The sequence below is a fragment of the Schistocerca piceifrons genome, chromosome 1 (genome assembly GCF_021461385.2).
Source record: "Schistocerca piceifrons isolate TAMUIC-IGC-003096 chromosome 1, iqSchPice1.1, whole genome shotgun sequence".
In the NCBI taxonomy this organism is placed as follows: Eukaryota; Metazoa; Arthropoda; class Insecta; order Orthoptera; family Acrididae; genus Schistocerca; species Schistocerca piceifrons.
Window position 1 is genome coordinate 358,007,838 of NC_060138.1, and position 22,487 is coordinate 358,030,324.

General features: G+C 37.4%; 2 protein-coding genes across 2 annotated transcripts in view; one reads left to right on the forward strand and one right to left on the reverse strand.

The window, feature by feature from the left end:
* The window catches only part of LOC124784817, a 54,260-nt gene extending 41,596 nt beyond the window's left edge, over positions 1-12,664 (reverse strand). Inside the window, exon 1 of the mRNA XM_047254131.1 lies at positions 12,343-12,664. The gene's annotated coding sequence lies outside the window, so the exon portion shown is untranslated. The remainder of the gene's footprint in view (positions 1-12,342) is intronic.
* Positions 12,665-12,906: 242 nt separating this feature from the next.
* LOC124784801 (DNA damage-binding protein 1) overlaps positions 12,907-22,487 on the forward strand; it is a 176,864-nt gene continuing 167,283 nt past the window's right edge. Inside the window, exon 1 of the mRNA XM_047254130.1 lies at positions 12,907-13,101. Coding sequence (XP_047110086.1) covers positions 13,041-13,101 — 61 coding nt within the window. The 5' untranslated portion in view covers positions 12,907-13,040. The remainder of the gene's footprint in view (positions 13,102-22,487) is intronic.

Sequence of the window (22,487 nt, forward strand, 5' to 3'; positions counted from 1 at the left end):
CCCACGATACCAAACAACATGTAGCTAAAACATCACATTGGAGTTGGACACTTCCCTTGACCTATACATGTCAACAGCAGCTCACAATACCAATACACATGTAGCTACTTTTTTATACACACATAGCTACATCACATTGGAATCGGCACTTCCCTTGACCTATATAGGTCACGATACCAAAACACACATAGCTACGACGACAAATTGGAATCTGTCACTTCTCATGACCTATACAAGCTCAGATACAACTGACAATACCAAAAAATTGAAATAGAGTACTTCCCCTAAGATACATAAATTAACCACAAGTACTGATACCAAAACATCAACCACTAACACACGCAGTAAATAACACTGACCCAACAGCACACAAAAACTTCACCAAACATCATAACATGCGAACAATAGACAAAAAAAAAAAAAAAAACTACTTACCATAATAAAAGTTCCAGCGCAATACACTAACCCCTAACTCGCATTTCACTACACCTATCTCCGTCACAAGCCCAAAAAGTTGCAGAAACTTAATGATGGACAACATGTCATCCCCCATTTCAGCCCGCAGACACGCACTATTATACTTAGAAGTCATATCCATATCTAACAAAAGAATCCACAAATTGAATTAAAAGACAAACAGCAAACCAATAAAATGAAACAACACTGCAGTAATATAAACACAATGGAAACTTAATTCTTAACTCACAGACACTAATATCCGTTGTTCTGTAACAGTCGCAACCGATAAATGCACACTTCAGCACTGACACCCAAATGAACCCAATACACCACATAATATGCGGACCATAAACGCACCACCAGAGGACACCACCAACTGCAACAAGACGACATCTGCAAACACAACACGCTCAAACTAAATTCCGTGCTGTCAAGACATCACATGACAACACCCTTATGTCACGGGGTCAAAGCTACTGGGTGGGATTGGACACCTCCGTTGACCTAAAGTTTCTGACAATGTTGACTGTAATACACTCTGACATTCTCAAGACAGCAAGGACAAAATACAGGAAGCTGAAGGTTCCCTATAACTTTTACAGAAACCACAATGCACTTATGCACTACAATCTAAGTTGGTGGTTCCATTGCAACCTAAGAGATGTCACTTAAATATTCATTATGGAAATTTTGGTATTTGTGTGGTAAGTATTCAGAATTTGAAACTTCCTGGCAGATTGTTACTGTGTGCCGAACCGAGACTCAAACTCGGGACCTTAGCCTTTCACAGGCAAGTACTCTACCAACTGAGCTACTCAAGCACTCACGACCCGTCCTCACAGCCCTAATTCTGCCAGTACCTCATCTCCTACCTTCCAAACCTCAAAGAGGCTCTTCTGCAAACCTTGATTAGATTAGATTAGATTTACTTTCATTCCAATTGATCCGTAGTGAGGAGGTCCTCCAGGATGTGGAACATGTCAGAAAAACAACAATACATGACAAATATTTAAACTAAAACAAATAAGCTAATGTACCATTCCACAGGTCCCAAGTGGAATGATCGTCATTTTTTAATGAACACTAAGAGTCATTTTACAAATACTATTGCACTGAATTTAAAATAAAAAAGTTTTATATTTATTTATAAGGTAAGAAACATGTAATACAACTACTGTAATACTTATTTACAATGAACACATTACTGCACTGAAATGGTGCAGAAGTTAGATTATACTTACACACACACACACAAATTTTCAGTGAACACATTACTGCACTGAAATTGTGCAGAAGTTATGTTGTACTTATATACAAATCAGTTGGTTTTCCTCAGAAATTCATCAATGGAGTAGAAGGAGTTGGCCACCAATAAATCCTTTAGGCTTCTCTTAAACTGAATTTCATTGGTTGTTAAGCTTTTTATGGCTGCTGGCAAGTTATTGAAAATGTGTGTTCCTGAATAATGCACACCTTTTTGTACAAGACTAAGTGACTTTAAATCCTTGTGAAGATTATTCTTATTTCTAGTATTGATTCCATGAATTGAGCTGTTGGTTTGAAAAAGTGATATATTTTTAATGACAAATTTCATTAAGGAATAAATATATTGGGAAGCTGTAGTTAGTATCCCTAGTTCCCTAAACAGGCCTCTGCAGGATGTTCTTGAGTTCACACCACATATAATTCTTACTGCACGTTTTTGTGCCCGGAAAACTTTAGCTTGGCTTGATGAATTACCCCAGAAAATAATCCCATATGACATTATGGAATGAAAGTAAGCATAGTATGCCAGCTTTTTCATTTTTATATCCCCTATGTCTGACAAAATTCGCATTGCAAACAGAGATTTGTTAAGACGCTTCAGCAGTTCTGTGGTGTGCTCCTCCCAGTTGAATTTATTATCAAGCTGTAATCCCAAGAATTTAACACCGTCCACTTCTTCTATCTTTTTGTCATCATATGTTAGACATATACTCTTGGGACACCCCTTACAAGTTCTGAACTGCATGTAGTGTGTTTTTTCAAAGTTTAGTGACAAAGAATTGGCTAGGAACCAGTGATTAATGTCTACAAATATTTTATTGGCTGATCTTTCTAAGACTACACTTGATTTGCTATTTATTGCAATGTTTGTATCATCAGCAAACAAAACAAACTTGGCATCTGGTAATGTTACTGATGAAAGGTCATTGATATACACAAGAAAAAGTAAGGGCCCCAAAATGGAACCTTGTGGGACCCCACATGTAATTAGTTCCCAGTTGGATGATGCCTGATAGCTTGATACATGTCTCTTTCCTAATAACACCATTTGTTTCCTGCCAGAGATATAAGATTTGAACCATTTTGCAGCATTTCCTGTTACACTATAATATTCTAGTTTACTTAAAAGGATATTGTGATTTACACAGTCAAATGCCTTTGACAGATCACAAAATATACCAGTTGCCTGCAATTTTTTGTCTAATGAATTAAGTACATTTTCACTGTAAGTGTAGATAGCCTTCTCAATATCAGAACCTTTTAGAAATCCAAACTGTGACTTTGACAGTATGTTATTTGAGATAAGATGGTTATAAAGACGACTGTACATTACTTTTTCGAAAATTTTTGAGAATGCTGGCAACAGTGAAATTGGACGGAAATTTGATGTTATTTCTTTATCTCCCTTCTTAAACAGTGGCTTAACTTCAGCATATTTCAGCCATTCGGGAAATATTCCACTGATAAACGACTGGTTACACAGATATAAGATGGGAAACAAATACTAACAAAGAGATAGAGGGGCTGGCCAGTACTTACCTCAGCTCAGTACAGCCGATAGATATTCGTGGCAAACGTATCTGCTCCAGTGACGAATCCCTCAACAACTACACCAATAACCTGACCAGTGCTTTCCTCTCCCGCAACTATCCTGCAGACCTTGTCCACAAACAGATTTCCCGAGCAATACATTCCTCCCCGTCCAACAACAATGTTCCTACCCCCAGACCACACAGAAGCATCCCCCTTGTCACCCAATATTATCCTGGCCTCGAAAACATCAACAAATTACTCCGCCAGGGATATGACTTTCTCAAGTCAACCCCTGAAATGAGATCATCCCTTGACAAAATTCTCCCCACACCACCCAGAGTTGCCTTTCGTCGCCCCCCTAACCTCCGTAACATCCTTGTTAAACCCTACAATATTCCCAGACTACCTTCTCTACCCAGCGGTTCCTACCCCTGTAACCGACCCCGCTGCAAAACCTGCCCCATGCATCCGCCCACAACCACCTACTCCAGCCCCACTACTAGTAAAACATACACAATTCAAGGCAGGGCTACGTGTGAAACTACACATGTCATTTATCAACTGACGTGCCTGCACTGCACAGCCTTTTACATCGGCATGACAACAACCAAACTGGCTGAGCGCATGAACGAACACAGACGAACTGTCCGTCTAGGAGATGCCCAATACCCAGTAGCGGAGCATGCCCTCCAGCATAATTCTAGGGACCTAGGAACCTGCTACACCGTATGTGCCATTTGGCTTCTCCCACCCAACACCAGTCCCTCTGAACTGCGGAGATGGGAACTTGCACTCCAACACATCCTTTCATCCCGCCATCCCCCTGGACTGAACCTACGTTAAACAACCTCACTCCCATTCACTCTTCAGTCTTCTCCTCTTTCCCTTTCCTCTTTAGCCATTCACACATCTTTTCATCCTACATAGTTGTGTTTATCTTTATACTTTACTTCTGTATGCATCCTCTTTGGTTTGAAGCTGGCACAGTACTTACAATAGAATATCTTTGGCTTCCCTCTGACAAGCATGCCTCCATCCTTGCTACCTTCCCTGTTTACCTTTCCCTGTTGCTTCATAACCTGGGTTGTGAGTAACTGAATCCACTTTCCCTTCTTCCCTTTTTTCCCCTCTCTCCTCCCTGATGAAGGAACAAAGTTCCGAAAGCTAGGAATGTAAATTTTCAGTTCTGTTTTATGTGTATCTATCGGCTGTACTGAGCTGAGGTAAGTACTGGCCAGCCCCTCTATCTCTTTGTTAGTATTTGGTTACACAGATAGCTTAATATGTTACTTAGCTCAGAATCACATTCTTTAATTAACTTTGTTGATATTTCATCATACCCACTAGATGTTTTTGATTTTAAAGATTTTATGATGGACATTATTTCTGTTGGGGTAGTGAGGGTCAAATTCATATTATGGAAGTTACTTGAAATGTCTGGTCTAAGGTAATCCATAGCAGCATCTACCGAACCTGACAACCCCACCTTTTCAGTAACAGTTATAAAATGTTTGTTAAAAAGTTCTGCAACACTATACACATCTGTCACCAATGCATCATTTACTCTTAATGCTATTTGTTCCTCTTCATGTCTGGTTCTACCGGTCTCCTCCTTCACTATATCCCATATTGTCTTTATTTTGTTATCTGATATGACTATCTTTTCCTTGTAATATATTTGCTTTGACATCCGTATTAAAGTCTTTAATATTTTGCAGTATTTCTTATAATGTGCTATAGCATCAACATTGGAAATGTTTCGGATTGACAGATACAGTTTTCTTTTTGTTTTACAAGATACCCCTATTCCTCAAGTAATCCATGGCTTCTTTGTAGACTTTGCTCTAACCTTGGTAAGTTTTGGGGGAAAGCAGTGTTCAAATAAGGTAAGCACTTTATTAGCAAAAATGTTATATTTTTCATTCATGCCATGAGCACTGTAAACATCAGTCCAGTGAATGTCTCTGAGGAGTGTCCTAAAATAATCAATTTTTGGCTTACTGATTACCCTCTTGAGCTCAGATTTAACAGATTTTATATCCTGTTCAGTATTAACATTTAACAGAAGGAACTGCATGTCATGGTCTGAGAGGCCATTGACTATTGGTTTTGTAATATAATTTTGTTCATTTGACTTTTCTATAAAGATATTATCAATGGCTGTTTGTGAGCAAGTGGTTATCCTAGTGGGGAACTTTACTGTGGGAATTAAGTTGAATGATAGTGTTACTAACTCAAATAGGTTCTTATTGGGAGAGTCTTTAAGGAAATCTACATTGAAATCACCAGCAACCACTATTTCTTTGTTTTTGGTTGTTAAATGGGCCAGTACAGCTTCAAGGTGGTTTACAAACAGATTAAAGTTACCTGCAGGTGCTCGATATACACTTAATATTATGAAAGATTTTTTGTGAAAATCTAATTCTGTTGCACATGCTTCCATATGCTGTTCTAGGCAAAATTTATGAATGTCTATGTTCTTAAATTTATGACAGTTCCTGATGAATGTGGCAACTCCTCCTTTCTCCATTTCTGATCTACAATAGTGAGATGCTAACCTAAACCCTGTAACACTTAAAAGTTCTATACCAGTGGTCACATGATGTTCAGAGAGGCAGATTATGTCAGCTGGGTTTGAAGACTCTAATTCATCTATGCAGATAGTTAATTCATTAATTTTATTTCTCAGTCCTCGAATATTTTGATGCAATAAAGATAGCTGACATTTCACATTGACTGACTTAAAATTGGATGGAGTTAAAATATCTGCTGACAGTTGAAAATTCTTAACCAATGGCTGTTTATGTTGATGTAATAAGCTGGAATTATGTTTTTTGATTTCTTTCTCAAACTGAAGGTTTGTCTCAGTTCTAACCTCTCTTAAAATTTGTTTTCTTTCTGTCCTCCCTACCCTAAAAAAGGGTCTTTTCTGAATCCTATAACCACTGGTATTTTACCACTCATGACAGTGCCTCCCCCCTTTAACTTTCCTGCTATTTCCCCAGCCAATTTACCCTTCCCCTTCCTGTTGAGGTGAAGGCCATGCCTAGTATAATCCCACCTACTGACAGAATCAACATGAACCACACCAATGTGTGACCCCGCACCCGACATGAGCAGCCGTTCCAGCTCCAGATTAACTCTCTTGACAGAAGAGTTCAAATGAGGTCGGTCATGGCGCCCAAGAACAGATACAAACTCAACACTGGTATGCCTCGATGCTGATGCAATCTTCGCCAGGTCACACTCTATGCTGTACCCAGGATCTCTGTCAATACTGTTACCTGCCCCACCCACTATAACCACGGTGTCTTCCTTAGTGAAATCTTTGCAAAGTGATCCTAAATCCTCTGTCACCTGCTCCAGACCAGCACTAGGTTTAAAAAAATTGGTGACCTGGTATTCTGATCCTAGTTCATCCTGCAAGAGTTGGCCAACACCTCTTCCATGGGAACTACCTAACAACAACACTTTCTTTCTCTTTACTGATTTCCCTACATTCTTACTTTTCAATTTGCTGCTGAAAGTTTGTTGTGCCCTGTCTACACCTGTAACTGCTTGAGGCTCACCAGCTTCTAACTGAAGCAACAGGTCAAATCTATTTTCCACATTCACCATAAAGCTGTCAGACAAAGTTCTAGGCCTGTTCCTCCTGTTGCCTGTTGCCACTTCCCACCTCTCTTTACCCTTCTCCCTCCTTAACCTGTCAAGATCTCCCCTGGCCTTGTCTAACTCAGCCTGAAGGGCAGCAATTTTCCCCTCCTGTTCCAGTATCTTCCTAGCACCCCAGGAAGAAAGGATATTGCGGCAACATGGCTTAGCCACAGCCTTGGGGATGTTTCCAGAATGAGATTGTTACCCTGCAGTGGAGTGTATGCTGATATGAAACTTCCTGGCAGATTAAAACTGTGTGCTGGACCGAGACTCGAACTCCATGAAGAACTTATTTGAACCCACGGCACATGTCACCTTGGTTGGATATGTGAAGTCATTTACTAATGACTTCAGTAGTACATGAATCGGAGGAAGACATCTAGTTCAGGAACATAGTGACTGCCCAGGAAAGCTGGAACTTTCCTTACGAGCACTTTGTCTTGAAAATATAAAACATTTTTTCTGAATCTACGTAACATCAGACGAGAATAAACTCACTATGAAAACTATTGCCACCAATATTATGACTAATAAACTTGGAAAATGAAGAAAGCCATATACTGTATTGCAAGTACTTTAGCCTTATAGCACTAAAGGGGGGGCGGGGGTGGGGGGGGGGGGGGGGGGGAGACTACATGACTACCAAAACATTCTGCTCCACATTTTATTCAAAGAAGTAATACTTTACGGATTAAACATTAATTTCTATTATTAGATCTCAAATGGTAAATTTATATCACATTAAGTACAGAATGCCCTTTTTTTTAATACCCTAACATAATTTTGAGATGATTTAGTAATCTAGGGTCAAGGAGCAGAAACAAAGAAATTTCATTTGTCCAATCAAGTTTTTAGAAACAGAAGGGCAGTATTTAGATTCTTTTCGATACTTTCGATTCTTTTAGATACTTTTGCAAAGTACTGGGTGGCGCACGGAAATCCGACCCCACCAAACAAGAGCATATTATAAAAATATCATCTCGTGTTAATTGTAGAACTCCCTCTTCCTAGTACTTCGTATTTTTTTAAGATTTTGGCCTACCTCACAAAAAAATCGTGCATATTATACTTTGATTACAAACCACTACAGGGTCATTCCATATCAAATCACCCAATAAAAAATAAATTTTACACCCACCTCCTTAGATTTTCATGAAATTTGGCTCAAATGGTTCTAATACCATCCTGACAACACTTGCAATTTTTTTTTGCTGTATCTCTTACAGTTTTTTTCAAAATAATTTTTAAAGTTTTTATGTTTTGCGTTTTCTGAACCTTCGGAAATGGTCAGTTTAATTTGTATTCAAAACTTTAAATTTGCTTATCTTAAAAACTCTTTATATAACATCATGAATTTTTGCAGCAAGTTTATTTATTATACACATTTGAAGATGAAAATGATGCTATTAAAATATATTAATATTTTCTATGAAATAATTTTTTTTTTTTAAACGGATGTTTTGTTTTATAAGAATTGCAATATCTCGAGTCTCAGACCTGATAGAATGCTCAAATTTGTTTTAATTTACTCTTAAACATAGAGGCTACTTGATAAAACAAAAATAATGATGGCTTTTTAACATTTTTTTTAATTATAGTAGATTACATTAGAATTATGTACAAAGATAGTTTACTTACGGCACTTATGTATAACCCAACTGATTGCTTGAAACATTGAATTTTTTGAGTAATTTCGTCTTTTTAATAAACATTAATGCTGATTCAAACTGTTTTTCCACTTCATCCAAGAGCTTTCAGTTCTTTTGATACAGTCTTTTTTGAAGTAATACATTCTCCCAGTGCCGCTTGATTGAGGTGCGTCTACTACACAGACTATGTGCTCCAAAGGCACTATGCAGGAATCTTCTCTTTCAGGCCAATAAAATGACGCAGCGGGTCCTGAAGGATGTAGAAATAGAATTTCTGCATCTTCTTCATCATTGAATATTGTTTTTACCAGTCCAAAGTACCAGTTACCATCATAATTTGCAGCCACATAGCAATTTATGGATGGTTCAACACGAACCCAATCAGAAGAAGAATGGAAAGAAAAGACTAAGGAGGGTTTTACACTATCTGTAGTCCTTCTAATTTCAAGGTTGTTTGTTGGAAGTGGTTTGAAGTTATGAAAACTTCTAGTTCCAGGAAAGGTTCGGGTTGCTGAAAAACGTTTTTCTAGTTTTAACCGTAGCAAATCAGCTTCTTTTTTGTCAATAAAGTGAAAATGAATGTTTTCAATATTTTTTTCACAAAACTTATACACATTGATTGCTGTCATTATTTGTTCTTTGTCTGAAAGCTGTAGACTGGCTTTCCTTAAAATTCTTTTAATAGTTCCTCCTAGGCCATTACAAATTGACTTCCCATGACTTGTTGCAAAAAAAGAGTGTTGGGCCTTCAAATTAAAGTATCTCAAGTGTTCAGTCAAATTTTTAAAACTGTTCCTATTTTTGTACTGCCCAGCACAACCATCTGTAAAGTAGTGAACTGAGTCAATGTCAGTATGATGTAATGACAGCCACTTTGTAATTTCTTTTTGTACAAAGTTAACAAAACCAGTGTCATGTTCTTGGTCATCACTAATAAAACAGTGGTTGGAAACAAAAACATTGTTTTCCTCATTTCTTAGAAAAACTCCAACTGGGTGTAGAGTACAACCACCTCTATTCCAGTGGTAACTTTGGATCTCATTTTGTATAACAAAGGAATAATTTTCACTGAAATCCATCACAATAATTGCTGTTTTGGGTGGTGGGTCTTCTTTCAATCTTTTAAAGGCTGCTGATTGGGATTTTGCTATAAACGAGTGTGGGGTGAGCTTTTCCAATTACCTAACCAATAAAGAAATGTAGTCTTCAACACTGATAGACTGTTTGATCATTTCTGCCCTGTCTGTGTTAACCCACTGACTGATTACAATTTCTTCTTCTAAATCATAATCTTCACTTAGTTTTTCAGTTAAGCACTCTGTTAGTGCAGTATTTGCAGGACAGCTGTTTCAATGATGTAGCAGGCAGTTTTGGTTTTCTGTGTTGCACACAAGCATCTTAATTAGGTCTTTATAAGATTCTTCAATTTTCACAGCATCCAGTAATAGTTTAACATTCTGGTGGATACTGCATACACATACAGTGTGTGTGCCTGCAGCACCAGCAAGGATACACCATTTAGGTCTCAAGAAACAAAATTTTGAAAATCCTACTTCTACCTCGGGATTCTCCCATTTGAAAGAATAATAGAGTTCTCTCAAGTTACACAAAATGAGTCTTTTTTGCATGTACACATTTTTTTGAACACTTACTTTGTCTTTTGTTCCAGGTAGCACTCTGGAACTTTCATCCTTTTCATAAAAATCTGTTACAAGTCTTACTGTATTTTCAGAAAGAGTTTTACCTTTTTTTGGACCAGGAGTTTCCAAAATACCCTTTTCAGATTTTAGCTTTCTAGCATGTCGCACCATGTACTCACTTACATTAAATTCTTTCATCACTTTATTTCGAGTCCAAGAATCTGGAGCCAAGGTCAGAATCTGGATTTTTCTAGACCTCCCAACAGATGAAATCTTCTCTTTCATAAGAGAAATCATTTTGATCCTTTGCTTTCTCAACCACACTTTTATCTTCTTCGTCATCATCAGAACTTGGTGCATCATATTTTAATGCTTTTGAAACCGCCTTTTTTGCAGTCTTTTCAATACTGCTAACCTTCCTTTTAAAATAAGACCCTTTACTTTGTTCTGACAAGCCATGAAGCTTTATCGGTGTTAAACCTAAATAACCAAGAGCAATGTTTGTTTGTACGAGGGATTCATTTCTGGATTCCAATGATTCTAATTCAACCATGACTTCATCATCTGTTTCACTTTCATTGATTTCAACTCTTAATTTTTCCTCACAAAAGTTACGGCATGTTGAGCAAAGCTTTTGTCCAGGTTTTATGCTAATATTTTTTGTCAGTAACTGTTTAGAAAGATCCACGCCTACACTTCTCAACGATTTTTTGATGGGCTTTTTGTGTTTTTTTAGTGGGTCTACACATGTTGTTTGATACTTTTCAAAAACATTTAAAAAGTAGTAGCTGTGGTGTGAACATATATTCTTAAATTCACACAGATTAATTCCAGATCGTAAGTGGATCAAATCTTTTTCTTCCTCACTCAATTCTGATACCGGTTGTAACTTTTTTGAAGGTGTGTAGGTTTTTTGGAAACAGTCAGATTTTTTAAATAACCCTACACTACAGGTTTGAATATCTGACATACTGATTTCACTTTTGGTCTGATTACTGTTCTGGTTACTTTTGTAGGATATTGGAAAAGAATCTCTGTAAACTAAGCAACAGTACTTACTGAGAGTTCGAATAAACTTAATAAAATACTATCCAAGCACTATTTAACACTGTAATAATTTTTACTTCAAAACACAGGAGTAACAATACAAAATCCAAGTGTACATTGTTACTCCAAGAAGACAAAAACTTATTTTCGGTGTCTAAGTCACCTGGCATTTTTTATTTTTAAAATATAATTAATATTATTTTAAAAATTAGATAACTATTAAAAAGGTTAAAAAGCCAACATAATTTTTCTGTTATCTAATAGCCTATACAATTAAGAGTATTTTAAAACAAATTTGAGCTTTCTATCAGGTCTGAGACTCTAGATATTGCAGTTTTTGTAAAACTAAACACCCGTTAGCTTTTTTAAAAAAAAAAAAAAAAAAAAAAAATTATAATTTTTTCATTTGGAAGAATTTAATGTATCTTTATGGTAATTTTTTTTAACATTTAGATATAATACACAAACGTATTCCAAAATTTCATACTGATATCTTGAGCGTTCTTTAATATACAAATTTTTTTAGTTGTGAGGACACGTTTAAGTTACAATTTCCGACTGCTGAAACAAAGCCAAATCTAAAAACTTTAAAAATTTATTAAAAAAAACTATAAGAGATAGAGCAAAAAAATTTTACAAGTGCTTTCAGGATGATAAAAGAAGTAATTGTACCAAGTTTCATCAAAATCTGACATGATTGGTGTCAAGGCCTGGCTGACTTGACATGGAATGACCCTACAAAAACTTACAAGGCCTCGACATACGCACAGAAAGGAGTCGCATAAATGGGAGTACACGTATGTAACGACCTGCCCCATAATATCAAGCTAATAATTTTGGGGAGTTTAAGATTAACTTTCCTTGGTCAAATCCCAGACGCCAACTACGATGATCTTCAAAGAAACTTTCAACATTAATGGTTTTCTGTTTTTTATAGTTTGCGATAGCAGTGCAAAACAATCTTCTATAGTGTTTAAGTAATTTCATTACAATTTAACTAAATTACTCTAGATGTCTGCCCTCTTTCTCCGCATCTCCGAGACCCTGTCCGCGAAATCTATGGATTACGATTAATGTTATGTAATGTTGCTCACCTCTCTCCTAGGATAGTTTTCTTGTCTCCAGAATGATCTGTCACAGGATATACTGAGCGAGAAGATTGAATGTTGCGTTTACAATCTAAAAATTAATCAAATCTCGTGCTATAGCGATATGTTCAAGAAACAGACAGCAGTCACGAACATCTCACACACACGTCAGCTACTCCCGTATGCCGTCTACTAAACAGTATAAAAATGTAGATATAAATTTTAACAAAAACTATATACACTATCGAGCACGGACTTCAATTTTCCTCACTATGCAGCACACAATAAAACTGTTACAAATGCGCATTCCCAATTCGAATTTGAAAGTTAACAGGAGGGCCAACTATAAACAAAAAAAACTGAATAATTCTTGTAATATCTAGAACGAAAAAGTCGAACCCCTCTATTTTTAAGAGTTAATAAAATTATGTGCAAGCCTCTTCCTATAAAAAGTATACGACATCCTAACGCTAACGAGTACTCAGGCATCGAAAATAACATAGATAATACACCGCTGCCATTGAGAGAATCGATTCATTCTCGAAACCATGTTTTGTTTGTGACTTTCCAAAGATACATTTTGATGTTTTTATTTTCTGCAAGAGATGTACTGTGTGCGAATAAGTGAAGCATAAATAACATATCACGCGCATTTGGTGTTTCAAACTGTGTAAACATTCAGTTGCCCAAAGTAAATTGAAAAGATGACTTACCATTACGTCGTAACCGCACATAAACCCACCGCAGTTACCGCGTGCGTTACCGGTATGTACAACATCAGTTGATTATATTCCTTTCTACCTTGCCCTAGCAGTAAGGGTTCGACTGCATTTTGGTATTCATTAGGTTTTAGAATTTCCATTTGCAAATTTATGGTTATCAAACGTGTCAGTCAAGCAAAACATCCGTAGGAGAAACAAGATTGTTCTCTCAACTTATAGTAAAATCAAAAGGCATTTCGTACATTACAAGCTAGTATATACTTCGAGTCCACCAATAAGTTGCCACATTTTACAGAAAATACATTGTGAATATTACTGATGTGCTTGGTGATTTAAGATATTGACGCTGTAGAATGTAGGCTAGCAGTAGTGTTTCACACCCGTAAGTGACGGTCTGCACTCGAAGCCCAGAAATATTTATGATATACTTGGCATTTAGCTCAACGGTCAGCTCACATATGTAAGTTTTGCGGAGCAACATAATTTCTTCTTGGTTCAAAATTGTAGAATCTAGACTATTTGATTTCTCTCTTGTTATTCAAATGTCTGCAGGCTCAAACCCACACTGTTCCCATTAGAAGCACCAGTGAAGAATAGTTTATTAATTTTTATAATGTCTACATTTTCAGAGCAGACAGAGCGGTTTATAGATAACATTCCTAGATGATAAATTCATCTATTTAATGATGAATACGTTTGTTTCTGATGGTTTGCTGATAAGCAAATTTCAAGAGAAATTATAATGAGTCCATCTTCAATGATAATCAGTTCATGCAGTTGTTCATCATCAGGTGGTAAATAAGTTAGTGTAATTGTGCTCTGGCAAAAGATTAGCATCACTTGTGGTCTTTGCAAAACCTTTATTGTAGCCTTGTTTTACCCAAAATATTTTCAAAATTTGTGTGAAATGAACACATAATACACATCGACAGCTAAATATCTTTCATGCTGCTAAAATGAGATGTGCATTTAATCAGACCCCATCCAGCCAGGCAATAAAATTATGTTTTCTGTAATTTCTATAATTCGCTGTAGGTGAATGTCAGAGTAGCTCCTCAGTTTCAAAAAAATAAATATGTGATTTTCCTTGCTACATGGGAGACATGTGCTATCCCTACTCATTATGAATTAAAAATCAAATTATAAATCAGAGTAGATTTGTGTAGTAGGAACTGATGGATTCTGCTGTACTGAGTAGCCTTGAATCTCGTGGAATCTTTGGATTTTACATAACTGACAAAAATACATCACACTCATCACAGAAAACAATGTTTCCATACTTGACTTTCAAGATCATAAATGGAAAAAAATAAGAAGTATCTGCAAAAAGTTTCTACAAGTCTGTAGCAATGAAAATGACATTGCCAGACAATAGTGAGCTTGCCAATGGTTTACTCGTGATAACTGTTTGAACCAGGTGAATTTTTAACCATTTTATATGGGCGCAAGTTGTATCACAAGTTCATTGAGAACATCTTGTATGTTACAAAATAGCACAAAAATTATGTAGTGGACACATCCCATCTCACCTTGCATTTTTCTTGGTTTAGGTATGCTGTAGGTGTGTAGGCCTAATATCGATCAAAATGCTTAGAGACTTGTTCATTATCTAGTATAGGATGCATTTTCTGAATTTACTGTGCAGTTTTGATTTTCATAACGAAAAGTGCATCAAAATAAATGTGACAAACTATGGTTAAATAAGCCAAAGGCATAAACATGTTATGATATGCTGCAGGTTGATATGTTTTTAAAAAACAAAAAAAATCAATTTTTAAAAATATAACTAATTGGATAGAACTCTCCCCTAATTCGTAAACTTCACCAGTCCTTTTCCTTCACCCATCTTCCTTCCCCTTCAACTCTTCCGCCAGGAGGAGGAGCCACTGATTCCGAAAGCTTCCAAAGTGTAATACCTTTTATATCTGTGTTCTCTTGATGCTGCTTGGTAAATAGATTTTTCATCTATCTAATTATGTATATTTTCAAAACCTATGTTTGGCATCAACAGTCATTGGCTCCACCAGCTCACACCCAGATTTTCATACTTCAGTGTAACCTGTTCTTTGGTCTACACTACCACCACAACAAAGATATTGAGGTTAGCTCAAATTGGATGAACCTCATTGCACATTCCATTATTTTAAAAAAAATTGTCTTTGCCGAGTGTGGGTTAAACCAACTGAGACTTGAAGTCGGCTTTGACTATTGGTATGGTGACGCTCAAAAGAGAATGGAATGCTAACTCGGTTTATTTTACTACTGTATTAGTTCTTGGAATGTGGTGACAGACTGATTTGTAACATTGCCTGAGGTTTAGATTATGTTGGTATTTAATGGTTTGCTTGTGACTTTGTGAAGCCAATAAATGTGAGATATGAAAGAGATGACCACAGCCTTCAGTCGCAAATGTGCTTTTATTTAAAGCATGATGCGTTTTAAAATTGGAAGACCTATCTTCAGGTCCTAAACATATTACTTTGTCATCATTTGTACGTGGTTGTTCCCACTAGTCCTATTAAATAAATACATTTTAGTTTCCGGATGAAATAAAGGTGATTAATATAAAACAATGGTTAAAATAACTATCATCTTCTGTTAACAGTTGTATGTACTTATGATGCAGGTCATTCATTATGTACAAGTTGTCAAGTGATATCGGCAGGTTCAGGATTACACTTTGCCTGTTGTTTTTTACAAGATGCCTTTTAAACATGGATTGCAGATACTGCAAGAGTAACACAATTGCTGACAGAAGCAAGTTACTCTCGGTTATTGTTAGTCACAACTGCTTCATCATGATACAAAAATATATTCGTTTGATAGGACCAGTGAGAACTACGTGTCTGAATAATGACAGGATATGTTAATTCAGTTATTGGCAAATTTGATATTTGCCTTTGCCAGGTATTAAATGACATCTCATTTTAATTGCAGCCAATAATGTATTAAATAAATGATTTTTCTTTCTCCATGTGTAAATTCTCTCTTTGTTGATACAGGATGTCATGGTTACATCTGTTAGCAGTTACAATTTCATGCAATGATTCACAGAACTTTGTACCTTCAAGACCCCATTCAAATTGCAAATAAGTGTCACTGTGTACTAATCAGTTTCAGTGACACTGAAATGACTATGATTGTTACTGGTTCACTTGATATCACATTGTATGGGAATCTCTGATTAGAGAAAGTAAAGCCTCATCTATGAAAGGAATGAACTGACACAACTTGTGAATCGGATCACTATGTGCCGTAGGCATAGTCGTAGTAGACAGTATCTTCTATAGTGATAAGTGAGGTATACACTTATCACTAACTTTCTGGCATATGAGGGTCCACACACTGGAACATGTCTTTGAGCTCTAAGTGCACTCGATTTTCTTCATGGCCTATGTGATTGCACAAATGATGGAGAAATTGCTGTGAAGGAAATTTTGAACAGAGAGAGAACCCTTCATCCATCCCTCATCAAGAAATCGTCTTTTCGTTGTCGATTTACAGTAGGCCTATATGTACATAACATGCACCAAAATACTCGTCAGGGTAAAACTATAGTTTCATGCAGCAGTGTTGGCTGCACTAGCCATAAGGTAGGGTTGGAAGAAAAGAGTTGTCTCTGAACCTTCACAGCCAACAAGAGAGCAGCTGAAAGTTGATGTGTTTTGATGGAAAATTGTTACATTCTTACGTCAGTAGGCCCTACGTCACAGTCTCCGAAATCATAATACATTCAGAAAAGCAGGCAAATATTTTGACAAACATGGTTACTAATTTAATTTAATTTAAGCTGTGCTATTAGGTCCCAATCTAACGATAACATTGTAATTCATGACAAATTCTGAAGAAACATGTATGTACAAATGTTATTCCAGGTGGGATTGCTCATACGGCATGTGTATGTGTAACAATTGCCAGTGTTGTGTCTCAATGAAGTGTTCATGCCTAAAAACAAATTAAATTGTCTCAGCCATATACAGGGTGGCCCAAAAAGGATGGTCACATTTTAAATAACTATAACTCCATCAGTTTTACAAATTAATTTTATTCAATTACGTAACTAAATGCTCCCAGGCACCCAATTACAAGAACTAACCACAAAAAATCATGTACGGAAAATGACTTCCGGAAGATGGTGTCCTTCCTCGGTGATGCATTCCACAAGTCTTTCCTCGAAATTTTCCATCACTTTCACTACTGTTTCTTCTTGAATTGCCATAATTTCCGCACTGATTGCCTCCTTCAGATCAATTAAGTTTCGGGGCTTCTGTACGTAGACTTTTGACTTTAGGTATCCCCAAAGAAAAAAATCACAGGCTGAGAGGTCAGGTGATCTCGCGGGCCAGTGGACATCTCCAAAACGCGAGATGATGTGGTGGGGGAACATCCGCCTTAAAACACACATGGAGTCATTGGCTGTGTGGGCCGTGGCCCCGTCCTGTTGAAACCAAATTCGATCTTGATTTACATGTAACTCTCGCAGTTTTGGCACCAAAAAGCTACGTAGCATGTTAACGTAACGTTTCGAGTTCACTGTGACTGTAGCGTTGTTCTCCTCAAAAAAATAAGGACCAACAATCCCCACTCTTGAAATTCCACACCAGACTGTTACCTTAGCACTATGAAGAGGTTTTTGGTGCAATTCTCTGGGATTATCTGCTGCCCAATACCTGCAGTTTTGTTTATTGACATAGCCGTCTAAATGGAAATGGGCTTCATCTGACATAAGAAGCACAACATCATTATTAGAGTACAAAATGTCAAGCATTGATTCACAAAATCATCTTCGCTGCTCAAATTCACGATCATACAGCTTTTGCGTGATCATAATTTTGTATGGGTGAAACTGTAACTCACGGCTTAAAATACGCTGCAACGAACTACGGCTGAGGCCTAAAGTTTGAGCACGACGCCTAGTGGAATGACACGGGCTTTGCAGCACTGACGCTCTAACATCATCAATGTTCTGTGGAGTAACTGCCGTACGTGTACGCCCTGTAGATTTACCACTTTTGACAGACCCTGTTGTCTGGAATGCAGTCACCCAACGTGATATGGATCTGCGATCTGGAATGGGTCCATCACGCGCTACACCAAAACGTTGTCGAAACAATCGTTGCACAGTAATAAACGAGTCATCATTTCTGAAAAACTGTTCCACAGCAAAAACACGATGCTCGACCGTCCACTGCGCCATCTCGTGGCAAACTGGGTGTAATGGCCGACTTGCAGACGGCCGGCAGTGGTCCCCCCTCCTCACCTTTCAATGGTACTACGCAGTTCAAATCCGACCATCCTTTTTGGGCCACCCAGTACAACCTGCTTCCTGGAATAACATGTGAATAGGGCTCCAAAGTTTTCATGGTACTCTACTCGAACTTAATTAGGAAATGTACTTGGAATCTAATCCAAGGAAACACAGAACAACTGGGTACTGTGAAGATATTTATTATGAAAAAAATTAAAAATGCGAACTGAACAATCATTGACAGAGAATGTTAACTCCTACTCATTAATCAAAATTTGAGATTGCCAAAACATCTACGATTTGACTCGAAATTCAACAGAAGCACTAAGTGGTTGATGCTGGTTAGCACTGAAAGTCTCCACCCTGACTGGCACTCACAGTAAAAAGCTCAGAGGTCAAGCAACATATTTACTGTTAAAGATTCCCTATCTTTCAATCCCTGGTGTGTATATCATCGAATTCAAATCAAAACCTTATGAAATCTAAGAGTAAAACTGTTCACTGACAGCAGTGCCTCAGAATACTCTCCAGCGATGCGTTCTTCTGACACCAGGCAGAGAATCTCCTGAGATGTTGTGTTCCAGTTTAGAGCAGACCTCGCCTCATTAGTGTGCACTCTCCAATTGGCCGGTCATCATGCCCATGACAAATGGAATGCTTCCCACACCATGAGCTGTGAAGCTGTCGACGAACTGCCTTCACATCATACTCTGTTTGTAAAACCTTCTAGAACATTCTATAATTCCTCATTTGACTAAAAATTCAGCCAGTTAGATTCATTTCTCTGCCTTGTGGCGGAAATATAGCATGGTGTTTTGCATGAGAATTTCTTTGGCCATATCTGCAGAGGGCATTCCCAGGACATTCCTTCATGCTGAATAGGCTGGTGGGAATGCTTGTAAGATGTTATCTCAAAGAGCTTAATCTTTCAGCTGCTGCCTCACCCACAATTCTTTTCAGCAATGACAGGGGCGCCACTAGGATCCTGTTCCGCCAGCTTCTCAATGGGGTGGTATTGTCAGAATTATTCATGTATGATGGGATATCGGGCCATCTTACAGAACCTATCCACTACCGACTAATTTTCCACTATGATTACGCAACTGCTGTGATGTTGCACAACCAAGTGAAAAATTGACTTCACAGAACATATATTAGTAAATCTGAACCTATCCTATGTTATGCCAAACAATTTTCATACCAATTTTCTTGGAGACTGCATACTCTAATAAATTAACCTGTGGTCATTTATTTATTCTTGTGATGGCACTTCTTGCTGTAGAACTCTTGGTTCTCTGTCTCAGCAGTTCCAAATCTTAACACCAAAATGACCAGGAGGGGGGTAATGGTGGAAAAAAAAAAGTTATCATGGATCAGTCTTAACATTAACAAGTTTTCCGCAAGTGTGCTTAGTAAAGTCAGCCTCCAGCCTACCCTTGAGTGCACTGATGCAACTCAATTTGAAAGTGCACCACAATCATCCATCCACAAACATGAATATGTTAATCTAAAAGGTAATGCTTAAAGTCTATGGCCATCCAAAAACTATCTATAATTTGCTTTTTCTCTAAATTATTTGACACACAAACCTAAAATTAAAAGTGATCTACATTTACTGTTAAAAAAACACATTACATTAATGAAAATCAAACATGGTCAGCCTCTAAGCGCATCAGAGTTCACAAGCTAAAGCTAGATCTGTTTTAACTTTAAAATACGTAAATAAAAGAGAAAAGCACCTTTCCAAAGGAAGCATGAACACAAACACCCTGAGTTGCAGGTGGTTTGCATTCACCTGTACTTCTAAGTAACTTAAATGATTAGGTTGGACAATTATCATGGACATTATCACTTAACTAATCAAAAAACTTTAAAATGTATTCAGACACATTACATAGAAATGCATAATGGACAAAACATTTAAACAGTAAATAAAATGATTTGCAATAACTTTACATATGACAATTGAATGAGAATGAAAACCAAAGAACATGAATGCAAAAAATTATTATTTATTTATTATTATTATTTATTATGTAGTTGGTGTCACAGTTTGTGCAGATATACAGTATGTACTCGTGTCTGTGGGCTCTAATCTTTCGTTGCACAGAACTGCAAGTTTTCATGACATGGGAGCAGAAAGTTTCAGAGGGGGAAACACTGTGTTTTGCCGGGGTGGCATTGGAATGAAAGAATGTGTGACCTTATACCAATACATGGATTACTCTTGACATTTTAGTCCATGAACTCGCTTGACTCCAAGAGGAGCTAATGCATTAGTGGCATTAGTGTTTGACTGCTTACTGCATTCCAGTGGTTCAGGTGTGGCATTTGCTCATCCACATGTAGAGCTAGCATACTGTTCCACAACTGTGCTGGGTTCTTGTAGCTGTTGCTCTTGTCCGTGGACTGGACAGAAAACAAGTGGATGATGCCCAGGGTACAGTGTTAGGAGGAGACATGGGACTAGCACTTCTGAAGTACCTCATTATTTTCGAGACAATTTCAGAAATGAAGCATAATGCGCATTTAGCAGTCGTCATCTTGTTCTTTTACTGTGATTGCTTAAGTTTGCTTTTTTAAACTTTTTCTGTGGTTCAAATAGTTGTTTCTTTTATGAGGAAGGGGACCTGCTTCTTCTGCAGCTAGATGTCTTCTTTTTCTTGTACTCTTTTTGTGCTTTTGCCTTGCGCCTTCTCTCCTGAATGTCTTCATTTCTTGTGTCTTCAAAAATCTTGTTACTTGTGCTCTTCATAGTCTTCCGATCTTGTTCTGCGGGCCCCAAAATTGATTATCAAGTGGTTCTACTAATAGTTGACATTTATTTAGAGTTACCTCCTGAGTACATCTTGTGCCAATGTGTGACAGCAAGAGTTCCGTTCTTGCATTGTGGTACAGTCATTTCTTGAAAAGTGGCTAAAACTACATGATTTTGTTTTGGAGGACATAAATAGTGCTCGTCTCCTGGTACCCAGAATAGCAGCTGCCCACATGCCCCTGTGCCAACAGTGAACTCTGGCTGGAGCCGTCCTCATGGCGAGACTTTTCACCCAGTGGTTTGACATATACCAACACATGCCTGCTTTCAGTTGACAGGTTGGCATGCGCCCTTACCTCAGTCGTTTACACCCTATCCCACAGGACCTCTCAAGTCGTGTGTTGTACGTCTGCCTCTTCACTTCACTTCCTCTCATATCCATGACAAGCTCTCATCAGCTGTTCGCTCCCTGCAGCATCATGCCCGTGCACCTGCTGCTGGCTCCTCCCAGTCGATTCACCTCTGCCAGTGTGTCTACTGTTCCCCCGTGCTCGCTGTAGCATTGTGTACACCCAACAATTTTATGCATAACAATAACCTTAATGCTTATGACTAATTACATTATGTTTTTACATACTGAGTTCTCATAAACATGAGTTTTCCCATTTCAATTCTGATACAAATATTGTCTGTGTACTCTGAAGGACTATGAAATTAAACATTCTGTGACTAATTGTTGAGTTATTTCTTTACATTCATAAACATGAGTTCAACATGCTCAATTTTAATTCAAAATATTGCCTTTACACTTCGATGGACTATCAAATTAAGTGTTGCCTAACTAATTATTGAATTCTGTCTTTACATTTACTTAGACTTAAACGGTCATTATTGATCCATAAGTTATTTTTGATGGTTGTAGGGTTATGGAAGATTAGTGCTTGGTTAGCCAAAACAGTTTTACTTTCTACGTCACCACTAAGGTTAGTTAAAATGTTAACATGAAATTTTATAACTTTCTCTAAATTTATTGAAGTCCGTTGTCTGTCTTGGTGCTACGACTGGACCCTATGTTGCAGATAGGCTATCACTAACGTCCGAAAACAAATGGCAATGTGTGGATCGACATAGAAATTTTTATGACACAGGTGAGAGTCACCCCAAACTGTCCTTAAATGTCCAGTGTTATTAATTAATAATGCAGAAGAGTTATGTACCTAGTTTGCTTTGTGTTGATTTACCTTGTTGGTGCATACCACTTTCCTTTTACTTTCCTTGTTAGTGCCCATTATGAGTTAATCCTTTTCTTATAACTTCCTGCTTTGCACATTTCATTGAGTGTTTATTATATTGATACTTGTTGAGCATCGAATAATAATTAATGGTAGGAATCTTCTTAAATCAAACAGTTATGGCAGTCCCT